This window comes from Mustela lutreola, chromosome 15 (assembly GCF_030435805.1).
Source record: "Mustela lutreola isolate mMusLut2 chromosome 15, mMusLut2.pri, whole genome shotgun sequence".
Taxonomy (NCBI): Eukaryota; Metazoa; Chordata; class Mammalia; order Carnivora; family Mustelidae; genus Mustela; species Mustela lutreola.
Window position 1 is genome coordinate 59943132 of NC_081304.1, and position 13097 is coordinate 59956228.

Consider the following 13097-nt stretch of genomic DNA (forward strand, 5'->3'; position numbering starts at 1 on the left):
ATAAATAAAAATCTTAAAAAAAAAAAAAAAAGATGCTCAGTGTTCTTAGTATCAACCAAGCGCACATCAGAGTTACGGTGAGATGCCGCTTCATGCCCCAGGGTGCCCGTGTCCAGTCCGGTAATAATAGCTGTGGACGAGGATGCGGAGAACCAAGTGTCCTCACACACTACCAGCAGGATTGTTAAATGGCCCAGAGGTATGGAAAAGAGTCTTCCAGTTCTTAACGTGGCGACACAGTTACCACATGACCCAGAATTTCACCCCTAGCATTATACACAGGAGAGGAAACGTGCGGCAGCATTATTCAGAAGAGCCAAATGCGGGGAACAGCCTGGATGGCACCTGATGAATAGACATATTATTTTTATTATTCCTGCATAAAAAGGAATGAAGTCCTGATATTACCGCGGGGTTGAGCTTTGAAAGCATCATGCTGAGTGACGAGCAAGTCACAGAGGGTCACGTATGATTACATTTCTGTGAAATGGCCAGGGTGTGTAGATGGTTGACAAGGGTGGAAAGTTCATTAGTGGTTCCTTGATACTGGGGGGTAGAGAGTTGGGAGGTCATAAAGAGCCCTGGGTTTCCCTCTGGGAGGATGGAATTGGTCCCAGATCGATTGTGGTGATGGTTTCCAAGTCGGAGTATAGTAAGGCAGTGAGGGACCACCACACATGTGTTGTGATGGCCAAGAAACACTGGCCCTCCAGCAAATGCTGCTGCCTAGGAGTAGCTGTTGGAACGTCCTTCCATTGCTGGTGGAAGTACACAGTGGTATGGTCGCTTTGGGAGGTGGCTGGGCAGTTTCTTACAAAAACTAAACCTACTCTTAGCTGATATGATTCAACACTTTTCCTCCTCAGTATATGCCTGAGAGAATTGAAAGCTGTCCATGCACTTATTTACTAATAATTGCCCAAACTTGAAAGCAATCAGGATGCCCTTTAGTAGGTGAACGGATAAGCTGGTACATCCAGACAGTGGAATATTCAGCCTCAAAAAGGATGCTGTTGGATTCTAACTGTGGGACACCCCAGAAAAGGCAAGACTATGGAGACAGTGAAATGATGAGTGTTTGCCAGGGCCTGGGAGGGAAGGAGGAATGAATGAGGCAGGGAGGATTTGTAGGCCGGGGAACTCTTGTGTGTGATCCACGGGGGCGGAGACATGTCATCGTGAGTTAGCCTCACACAGACCGTGGGGTGTGTCATGTGTAATGTGTGTCTGTAGGGTGTGCCCAGGAGGGGAGCTTGTGCAGGGTGAGGTAGGGAGGGTATGGGAGCTCTGTACTTTCTGCTCCGTCTTGCTGTGAGCAGAAATGGCTCTAAAAAATAAAGTTCATCAGTTTAAAATGCCTGAGGCTGGTCTCATAGTAGCGTGTTGCGCAGGGCACGTGGGTGGGCGGGGCAAGACAGCCTGCCGGTCTGTGCTTGCGGGAGCTGCGTAGCGGGTGCACGAGGCTTGTAAAGGTCATTTCCGAATCTGGTAGGGGAGGACTCCCTACGTCATCAGAATGATATGTCTCTATGAAACTGCACAAAAGTACAGAATAGGGCAAGAACTGCTGTGTCAGGCCGCGCCGCACAGCCCTGGCGGGAGAGAGCCCTCCTGCAGGCGAGAACGTCTGTAACCCGGCCATCGCGAGAGCACAGGTTTTACTACAGCTTGGACGCTGGACTACATCCAGCGTGTTACTTGTGACAGCAGCACTGTGTGTGTGCAAGGACATAGTCCCGTTTTAGAGATGCATGTTGTAGTATGTTAGGTGATGTTCTGTTGTTTTGGGGGCTTATTTTCAAAATACGTGGTAGAAAAACAATGGCTGAAATCAGTGTGGTCGGATCTTGGTGCATCTTAGTGATGGGTATGTGACAGATTGTTGTACTAGATTGAGTTTCGGAGTACATTTGAAAATCTTTATCACTACATATACAAAACCAAAATGGATAGATTACTGTTCTTTAGTTGTTTTGTTTTTTAAAACAAGGTATGCAACTTTTTTTTTTTTTTATTTTTTTTTTATTTTAGATTTTATCTATTTATTTGACAGAGAGAGACACAGTAAGAGAGGGAACACAAGCTGGGGGGTGGGAGAGGGAGAAGCAGGCTTCCCACTGAGCAGGCACCCGGATGGGGGACTCAATCCCAGCACCCTGGGATCATGACCTGAGCCAAAGGCAGGCGCTTAACTGACTGGGTCACTAGGCGCCCCAGATAACTGTTCTTTAATAATAACTTGTACCATTGCAAACATTTAAAATGTTTGGTACAGAAACTGTAGGTTTTTCTAACTTTTAACTTCTTTTGTTTCTTCATTAAATGTATATATTTAAGGAATATGTAGCATATAATATAGATCTTATCTCAATATGCATAACATAAGTCAGGAACTAAATTTGACCTAGTCTTCCTCTAGGCCCTCTGTGCTGCTTTTACCCTGTGGAAACATGCCACAAATTAGCATTTAAGTTTGGTATTTGCTGCTTTTCTGTTCATAGTGACCACGTGTTAGTCTGGGTAATTTCCAGTAAATAAAAAGGAGCAGGGGTAATCAGCATGAGCAGGTGTGAGTGTATAGACTTGAGCCTTAACAGAATTGTAGCTCTCAGAAAAGACCAAGGTATCCCAAAGATAATGCTTTTTCTTTTATTTCACATTTCACTGGGAACATGGAGGTTACACATATAGCTTTCTTTCTGTGGCTTCATGTGTGTGGTCCCGGGGTCCTTCCCACGCACCCATCATTGTTTCCTACATACCCGTCTTTCCTCCCACATAGGTCATTACTTTCTGCAGCTAACATTCTTATCTCCTTCTCTGGCTAGTGTTTCAGAATGGTTTTTTTTTGTTTGTTTTTTGTTTTTTGTTTTTTGTTTTTAAGATTTTATTCATTTATTTGACAGAGAGAAATCACAAGTAGACGGAGAGGCAGGCAGAGAGAGAGAGAGAGGGAAGCAGGCTCCCCGCTGAGCAGAGAGCCCGATGCGGGACTTGATCCCAGGACCCCGAGATCATGACCTGAGCCAAAGGCAGCGGTTTAACCCACTGAGCCACCCAGGCGCCCCTCAGAATGGTTTTTCGAAGATTTCTTTGTTTATTGGAGGGGGTGTGAGGCCATCGGGCAGACTCCCTACTGAGCGTGGAGCCTGTGGGGCTCTCTTCCTCTGCCCTGAGATCATGACCTGAACCGAAACCAAGACTCGGACCCTTTGCCGGCTGAGCCACCCAGGCGCCCCCAAAATGTTTTGATACTGACGTTGAAGCGGGTGTTGTGGAAGTAAAGATCTCTGCACGACTTACAATGAGCGTGACTAATGTTTCTCCCGTTACCCAGCCTGACTGTGCTGGGTAATGATTAATGTCCACACAACGTTGAAAAATCCTTTAATATTATCGAGTTGATTTTTTTTTTTTTAAGATTTATTTGTTTATTTATTTGACAGAGATCACAAGTAGGCAGAGAGGTAGGCGGAGAGAGAGGAGGAAGCAGGCTTCCCGCTGAGCAGAGAGCCCGATGCGGGCCTCAATCCCAGGACCCCGAGATCAGGACCTGAGCCGAAGGCAGAGGCTTTAACCCACTGAGCCATCCAGGCGCCCTCGAGTTGATTTTTTTTAAAGATGTTATTTATATGTCAGAGAGAGGTTGAGCACAAACAGCAGGAGCAGCAGAGAGAGAGAAGCAGGCTTCCTGCTGAGCATTCAATGTGGGGCTTGACTCCAGGACCCCAGGATCGTGACCTGAGTGAAAGTGGACACTTAACGACTGAGCCGCCCAGGGATCCCTCTATTAGATTTTTTCTTATACTTAGAAATTCATCCCGAGAAGCGTTGCCGCTGCCCTGGCTTGACCGTGGTGTGATTCCTTCATGTCGTGCGGCAGCCGGTGACAGAGTTAGGTCCTCAGACTGCTGTTCTGGCCTGTCCGCTTCGTTACTGCGGTCTGTAAAGGATATCGGCGACTTTACGTAGGGACACACGGTTCTCCTGCATGAGTGTCTCTCATATCTTCAATGGTGAAAGCCGTGGAAAAGTCAAGAGACAAGCAGCTGGGAGAGTGTTCTCAGGAAGTAGGGTCAGTCAGTACCGGGATGTGTCAAATACTCTTCTCCATCAGAGGAAAGGCGGTTCATTAGAGACCCAGGCAGGGGCCGTCACCGAAGAAGAAAAGTAGGCATTAACTGTCTAAAAGATACTCAGCCTCACTGCTGATGGGGGCTGGAGATTACAGCTCTCGCTGACTTCTCCCCGTGACGTCGGCACGGAGTGTGAGCAGTGGGAGTAGTGACTGTTGGTAAGTGTACGGGGAGCAGGTGCGCCCTTTGCAGAGTCGATTGGCCAAACACACGCCCTAGCTGGGCTTGCATGTCAGATAACTTAACACTTAAGAGGCGGTCAAGAGATGTGGGAAAATTCATCCTGACTTTAAGAAATCCTTGATCTTGTATGGCTACTGTGTACTCTGGCTGTTTTCCTCCTCTGTTAACTGTTTCTGGAATGTTTACTTTGTGTCAGTGTTGGACTACTAGGTATTTTCAGTAAATTGTCTTATCATTAAAGCAGCCTTCTGAGATGGGTGTTTCTAATCCCGGTTTGTAGATGTGGAAACTGAGGCCAGAGAGGTTAAATACATTCATTAGCCAGTGGTGAAAGAGGCTCAGTTTAGCGTTAGAACTACGGCCTTAATCACTGTCTGGTCGGATAATTAAGTAAGTAATGGCTTTGTGATACCCTGTATACCTTAACTTTTATGTTTATTAAAATAATTCCATTTGGGGGCCCCTGGGAGGCTCAGTCAGTTGAGTGTCTGGCTCTTGGTTTCGGCTCAGGTCATGATCCCGGGGTCCTGGGATGGAGCCTGGCATCTGGCTCCCTGCTCAGTGAGGGTCTGCTTCTCCCTCTGCACTGCCCCAACCCCTACTCGTGCACCTGCTCTCTCACACTCTCTCTCAAATAAATTTTTAAAGAAATGTTCATTTTCTAAGTTAGTATTTTAAAATACAGGGCTTCATTTCCTCACTAGAATGTTAACATCATAAGTGTAATGCTTTATTGCTTCCTGGGGATGCCAGCCTGACCCACATGGACGCTAACAGGAAGGCTTTCCTCTTTCCCTTTCTCCCCAGAAGACCTGAAGAGGCAGAATGCGGTGTTGCAGGCGGCGCAGGACGACCTGGGGCAGCTGCGGACGCAGCTGTGGGAAGCCCAGGCAGAGGTGGAGAACATCAAGGCCATCGCCACGGTCTCCGAGAACACCAAGCAGGAAGCCATCGATGAAGTGAAGAGACAGTGGAGAGAAGAGGTTGCCTCGCTTCAGGCTGTGATGAAAGGTAAAGACCGAGAACGTTCCGGGAGTGCTGTGGTTTCCTGATCTCAGCGCTGCTGATGGCGGACAGCTGGGCGGCTCTCCCACAGGGTCCTGAGCTCGCGTGTGGCTTCCTGCATGGCTGTCGTCGGAGGCACCGTCCTCTCTGGAATGAGAGGAGGCCCACGGTGCTGTCAGTGGCCTGCCATCCGCCTCTGTCCCGGGTTTGGGACTGGGGGTTTACAGGGGCATTTCCCCAGGGTTGGCAGCAGGGCCAGGCCAGGCATGTGGGAGGAGCTGGCTGCATGGACACGGGGTGTGTGCGGTGTGTGTGCCGGGTGGAGACCTCTCTGGGGCTCAGGTCGCTGCTGACACTTTCCTGCTGCGTGTGTAGTCCAGCGTGGCTGGGAGTTCGCGTTTTCAGGGGAAGCTGGGATTTGATGTGCCCCTTCACTGCGGTCTCCAGGGTTGGAAGGTGCGGGCCGGAGTCCGCGGGCTGGCGGGACTTCCGGCCTCTGAGCCTGGGCTAAGGGAGGAGTCGCGGCTTGGCCTGGCTGCTGTCAGCGCCGGTGTTCCGTGACTCCTGCCTCTCTGGCCAGACGAGGATGAGACAGAGGAAGTTGCCCCTGAAGCTTTGGGTTCCTGAAGTTCGTTTCATTCATACCGTACGTGTAAAATTGTGGTGACTTTCTCCGCCATGTTGGCCTATGTGTCATTTTTGCCCTGTTGCTCCAACAGGCGGCTCGGTTCACGAGCCCTGTCTCCAGGTTGGTGGCTGTCCCCTCGGGATGAGTGTAAGCCTCATGGTGGCTGGCGAGTGGCTCACCCGCACGGTGGCCGGTGACAGTGGCTCACCCTCGCAGGAGTCCCGTTCTTCCCTCAGAAGCAGCCGGGGACTCTGGGCCAGTTAGAGCCTCCATGATGGAACCTGTGTCTCTGGGCCTTTGGTCCTTGTGGTTCTCCATCCCTTAGCACAGGGCTTTCAACACCGTCCTCCTCATGGCTGAAAAGTGGCCGCTGCACCTTCAGTCCACCTCAGAGAAGCAAATGTTTTCTCGAAGCCTCCAGCATGTACCCGTCCCGTTTACTGAGGGGCGTGGTTGCCCGTAACTACAAAGGCAGCTGGAGAATCTGGTTTCTAAACTGGGCCACTGAGTTCTTAACAGAATTGGGGTTTTGTGGGGCAGGAGCAAGGGATCGAAGTTAGTGGCTGCCAGCAGTGTATCTCCCAGAATGCTGTACGATTATACTGACGGTGAACCCATTTGATGAGGACCGTGTAGACTCCTCTCGGTGTAGAGTCCCGAGACCCAGGGCACTGTCGCAGATGTGTATTCCTATCCCCCATGTCTCAGGCTGTGGGTGCGGTGACAGTCCTGTTGGTGTTGCAGCCGAAGCCTGCGTGTGCTGGCAGAGGTGTGGCGGAGGCTGGCCCCCTCGGCCAAGCTTTGCTGTGGGGCCCGGCACTGGCAGGGCCGGACCTTTCCTGGGCTTTCCCTGTCTGGGAGGGAACTTTCGGCTCGTGCTGGTCCCCGGGGCGGGCTCCTCCCTTGGTGCCTCCCGTGGTGGACGTGCCCCAACCCGCGCTGTGCGGTGCCTCCCGCAGAGACTGTGCGCGACATCGAGCACCAGTTCCACGTGCGGCTGGAGCAGGAGCGCGGCCAGTGGGCACAGTACCGTGAGTCTGCCGAGCGCGAGATCGCTGAGCTGCGGCGGCGGCTGTCCGAGGGGCAGGAGGAGGAGAACCTGGAAAACGAAATGAAAAAGGTATGAGGGAGTGTCCTTGCGCAGGGGCGTCCGATCCACGTGTGCACACGGGGACTCTGGTCTGCAATGGGGGCGGTTGCACGCAGAGTGTAGGGCTGGCTCCCCTGACACACGGGATGGCCGTGTGGCCACCGGCCTCCTGCCTCTGACGCGCGTCCCCGCTGCAGCTCTGCTGGTCACCTGGCCCCACACACGTGTCTCCCTGTCTGTGGCACACACAGCTCCCCTGTGTGTCATGTGTGCTGTTTGCTGCCTCTCTGTCCCTCCTGGCCGGGGAGCTCCGCGGGGGCAGGAGTCTTGTTTGCTGGTAGAGCCTGTGGACTCGGCGCTCGTGTCCAGCACACCGGTGCCGCGTGACCGCGAGTGGGTCTGACCGGACCTGGACACCAGATGGTGGTGGTCTGTCCTTCCCAGCACGCAGTGGTTCCCGTGCAAGGGCTGCGCCGCCCGCCGCGCTGAACACGGTGCGGCGGGTGCCTGAGCTGGGCGGGAGGGCCAGGGTTCCCCTGGGGAGGAAAGCCAGAAAGCTTTTTGGCCTGTGTCCTTAGATGAACTTTCCCTTTACTAGTGGAGGCACAGTCATGTATTGTAAGGCACTTATTATGTAAAATAATGGCTAGAATTGGATTTTTTTTATGTCATTCGGATTAATCATTCTTTCTGGTCACTCATTCCATACAAGGACACTTTTGTGTTTTTAGAAGGTTGTTTGGTTTTTCTAATAACATAAAAGTCATCTGAGAACCCAACACCCCGAGTAGAAGCTTCAGACATGAAGAATGGTTTTTTCCGTTCCATCTTGTTCCAGGACAAGCATGTAACTCAGCATTTCCATGAGGACCTGAGTGTGTCTCGGTGGCTGCTAGAGTCACTTAGTCCTGTGACGGTGTGCTCCACAGCAGGCCCCGTGTCTGGTGCTGTCACTGGGAGTTCTAGCGCATATCCTACCAGGAGATCGTTGTGGTTTTCATTCTTCTGATACATTCACATCCGTGATTTTCACAACCTGCCACTTCTTGTCATTCTTAAAATTTGTTTTATTTGTAAGATAAACTTTATTTTTTAGAATGGTTTTGATTTCCAGAAACACTGTGAAGATAGTAGAGAGTCCTATATGCCCCACTCCTGGTTTCCCCCGTTACTAGGATCTGCTGTCAGTGTAGTATGTTTGTCACAACTGACAAACCAGCATTGATTCATTCTTACTAACCCGAGTCCATGCTCATCAGTTTTTACCTAACGTCCTTTTTTATGTTCTAAGATCTCTTGCACGAAAGCACATTGTGTGATGCCATGTGGCTCCTCTTGATTGCAACAGTTTTTACAATTATCCTTGCTGTTGTTCAAAAGCAAATAAAAAAATCTGTTTAATAAAATGGAACACCTGGGGGGTGCCTGGGTGGCTCATTGGGTAAGCCTGTGCCTTCGGCTCAGGTCATGATCTCAGGGTCCTGGGAACAAGCCCCGCATTGGGCTCTCCGCTCAGCAGGGAGCCTGCTCCCCCCCCCCCGCCTGCCTCTCTGCCTACTTGTGATCTCTGCCTGTCAAATAAATAAAATCTTAAAAAAAAAAAAATGCAACACCCAGACATAAAAACAATTCTAAGAAAATTCATAAAGGAAGGCCATGTCCTTATTTCATTGTTTATAAAAAATGAGCCTATGAGAAGTGTAATTGGTATGAAATTCTTACAAACTGTTTGCCTGGAAGAGAAGTGCGAAAGGGAAGCCTGTTCCGTCTTCTGCTCAGTGCCGCCCTGGACGTGCAGCCTGGCAGTAAAGCAGAGGAAAGAAAGAAAAAGTCATATGGGTCAACTTCATCCATGAAATCATTGCATCTGGATGACACTTTCTTTTTTTGTTATTGTATTTTTTTCCCTAAATTAAAAAAATTTTAATTCCAGTGTGGTTCACACACATTGTTACCCTAGTTTAGGTGAACAGTGCTTCTGTGTCTCGCCCATGCTCATCACTGCCACAAGTGCCCTCCTTAATGAGTTTTTCCCTTTTTGTTTTTTTTACTATTTTATTTATTTATTTGACAGAGCATGAAAGAAGGAACACAAGCAGGGGGAGGGGGAGAGAGAGAAGCAGGCTCCCTACTGAGCAGGGAGTCCGACTCGGGATTCCATCCCAGGACCCTGGGATCATGATCTGAGCCGAAGGCAGATGCTTAGGGGACTGAGCCACCAGGGGACCCTGAGTTTTCCTTGTTTTAAATGACCTTTCTGCCATTAAAAAAAAATCATCTTTACAAGTTTTGTTTATAATGATATGCAACACGTGTGGGGTCATCGTTACATGGGCACATAGCTCAGTCTGTGTTAAAGTCTTTGCTTCTTTCCTCCTCTATCAGCAGGCCTCTATAGGGATCCCAGATTAGCCGTGACTGAGGATATTTTAAGCTCATATGTCTTTTCCAAACAGGACTTAGTTAAAAATAAAATAAGTGATAAAATGACTCTTTAAGGACTGGAAAACCAAGCGAGTCCCTCTTTTCTGAGAGAGATGTTTTTTAGGGAAAATTTCCATGCATATTTGGGCATATATGATACTTTCCCTATCATGAACGTTTAAGGGTAAACTGGAGCTCTTTTAAATTTAACAAATAAGGGCGCCTGGGTGGCTCAGTGGGTTAAGCCGCTGCCTTCGGCTCAGGTCATGATCTCGGGGTCCTGGGATCGAGTCCCGCATCGGGCTCTCCGCTCAGCAGGGAGCCTGCTTCCCTCTTACCTCTATCTGCCTCTCCATCTGCTTGTGATATCTCTCTGTCAAATAAATAAATAAAATCTTTAAAAAAAAATTTTAACAAATAAGGTTAATTTTCATTTTCACTAGAAGGGAAAAAGCTAACTTTCTGAGTCTCCTTTTGTTTCTGTGTGTATATATACACGTACATATACGTACACATTATATACACCTACGCCCACATATATACACACACCCATTATACACACGTATACGCTTATATACATTATATACACATATCACACGCATGTATACTTACATAATGCATATTATGTATACACGTATATATATTATGAAAATCAAGTTTCTTACTAGTTTACTAACTTATGGATATTATTTCCTTTTTTAATCTATGTTTTTGAGAATGAAAGAAAACAATATGATAGTTTTAGGAGTCATTCTTCGGGTTTGTTTCATTTAGATATCAAAAGTAAAGTATTACATAAATTACTCCTTAAAATAACAAAGATGGAAGGGTTTTTTTTATAGCAACATAATTTTCCAAAATTTTAGAAAATACATTGTATTTATGTTGAAAAATGAATCAATCCTTTTATCCAGCCATTTCGTGAGAAATATGGTCTCATGAATTTAGTAACTAAAATTATGAAAATGAAAGTATTATGTGTGTTTACTTTTATATATTGGGTCTTTTCCAGTTAATTGATTTAAAGAATCAGATTTGTTATAGTGAATCCATTTTCCTACTTCCCAGTTTCTAAGAGGAACATTGGGGAAAATCGTGATGATGACTTGAGACACAGAGTCGTGTGACGTTGGAAAGTCAGACGTGGTTCCGTTTAGCTGGCGCTCACACAGCACCTGGTAGGCCACTTGTGTACTGAGTCTCACAGCAGAGGAGTCAGCGTTTCTTGGAAAAGCAGTGAACCAGTAAGTCAGGGTATTTCATTCTTTTTAACCGTAGGCTCAAGAGGATGCTGAAAAGCTTCGGTCTGTGGTGATGCCCATGGAGAAGGAGATCGCGGCTCTGAAGGACAAACTGACAGAGGCGGAAGACAAGGTTAAAGAGCTGGAAGCCTCCAAGGTTGTGAGACGCTGTAGCTCATTCTCTGAACCCAGGGCCCTGACCTAATGCCATGAGCAAAGTTAGAGTCACTGAGGGGGTAAAAACTGGGATTCAGACTTTGTGTCTTAAAATCTTGCTTTCTTTAAAATGCAAAGGAGAAAAATACTTGGGGAGGATTTTGTCCTGATGGTTTTTGTTTGTTTGTTTGTTTTTAAAGATTTTATTTATTTATTTGAGAGAGAGACAGTGAGAGAGAGCATGAGCGAGGAGAAGGTCAGAGGGAGAAGCAGACTCCCCATGGAGCTGGGAGCCCATTGCGGGACTCGATCCTGGGACTCCGGGATCATGACCTAAGCTGAAGGCAGTCGTCCAACCAACTGAGCCACCCAGGCGTCCCTGTCCTGATGGGTGTTTTAGACGATGACCGGAACAGTGTCCTGCTGCTCTGTGAGCTGCAGTCGTGTTCATGTTCATGTCAGAGCGAGGCTCTGCCTGATTCGCTTTCCTATCGATGAAAATGAGCTCTTGGAAGTTGATTTATTTTCCTGACATGAGTCCCAGAATTGATGCCGTAGAGATGATGTAGTTACAGTGTGGCTGGATTTGTTGGCCATAAAGGTACAACCGAGGAAATACAGAGGGAATGTTGAAAACATTGATAATTAAGAGAGAGTAGGAAAGAAAGAAAGATAATAAATAGGTAGTAAACAAAAGCACAGCATAGGAATGTAGGAAAGGGAACTAAACGTCATCGCCTGCTAAAGTACATGGTATTAAAAAAAAAAATCTAAATTTGTATTGCTTATAATAGACCGAAAATAAAACTGCAAGATACGACTGAGGATAGAGGAGTATCTAAAGACATGCCACCCAAATTCTAACCGAAGGAAAGCTGATGTAGTAATTGTGATATGAAGCCTCCAGGATGTAGGGGAAGGAGTGTGGAGATGCAGGGACCCCACCTCAGAATTCATCAGTGAGCCGTGACAGTCACTCTCAAGGGTATCAGACACACCTGGAAATTCGTGAGCTAAGAGGGACAGTTACAAGGGGAAATTAACGTGCACAGTTCTGGTAGGAGAGTGAGGCTGATCGTAGCCAGTGGTCGTGTGAGAAGAGGAAAATGTGAGCCGGACTGTAGGGGTTTGAGCAGTCTGATTAATAACTTGGGCGTAGCAGATCGGTAAGAGAGAGACTGTGTCTTCTGCAGTAGCAGAGGCTCAGCTGGGGACCTTGAGCAACTGAACCTCATCTTACTGCACTTTGCTTTTCTCAGCTGTAAAATGGGGGCAGTGGTACCCCCCCCCCCCATAAGGCCACTGATAGGATTATGTGAGTCTGCAGGTGTGAAGCCTAGAAGGTCGTGCCAGGATAAAGTAACTGTTAGGTTCAGGTACATGAAGATTTTCACAGCATCACAGAGGAAGTGCTGAGAAACTTTGTTATGTAAACTCAACTCTGTTGTTACGCCAAAAATACTGTTGTATGAACTCAGCTGTCTGACCACAGGCCATTAAATTATCTCCAGTATAATGGTCACTAAAATAAAATGGAGATGGAAAAAAAAATCTCCTGGAAAAAGGCATTGTAAAATAGTTAAAGTGATTTGTTTTACTCCAGATTCCAGATAGGTGGACAGTGGCACAGACAGCAGGAATATAGGGAAGTAATGTACTGCAGAGCAGAAACGGTGAAATAGAAAAGCAAAAGAAAAACTGAGAATGTCAGTGTAATGGGGAAAATGGGCAAACTGGTAAGAAAGACAAAATTCCATTAAGACTGATCAGGGGGGCCCTGGGTGGCTCAGTTGGTTAGGCGTCCCACTCTTGATTTCGACCCAGCAAGACCCGATGCAGAGACAGCATTAATCCTGAATGGGGGGCAGTGAGGCTGACGGTTGTTTGCTTAGAAAAGCAAGAGGATGTGCCGGCAGATGTTAGACTAAGCAGCAGTTCAAGAAAGTTGTGCCAACAAGATCAACGTAAAAAATCATATTCTCCAGTAATCCATCCGAGTAAAGAATGTAAGGAGGGAGAAAAGTCCCATTTATAGTAATAAAAACAAAAACAAACAGCTCCTCCCCCCCCCGTCCCTGCCGAAAAACCCCAAATCAACTCTGTGTTGTCGAGTTGTAGGTACCTGAGAAAGTAAACTAAGTGGGTACGATCATTGTGGAAAGAGCTATGATGAAGGCATGAGCACGTGTGTGTCCCTCAGGGACAAGACAGTGGGCATCTTATGTGTGTATCCC

At 47.6% G+C, this 13097-nt stretch overlaps 1 protein-coding gene across 6 annotated transcripts in view; it reads left to right on the forward strand.

Moving 5' to 3' along the window:
- Positions 1-13097, forward strand: part of RABEP1 (rabaptin, RAB GTPase binding effector protein 1) — a 182330-nt gene that overhangs the window by 137772 nt on the left and 31461 nt on the right. For all 6 annotated transcript variants that reach the window (XM_059148980.1, XM_059148978.1, XM_059148976.1 and 3 more), the window contains 3 exons: positions 5127-5330; positions 6912-7072; positions 10745-10864. In XM_059148980.1, the coding sequence (XP_059004963.1) occupies positions 5127-5330; positions 6912-7072; positions 10745-10864 (485 nt within the window). The remainder of the gene's footprint in view (positions 1-5126; positions 5331-6911; positions 7073-10744; positions 10865-13097) is intronic.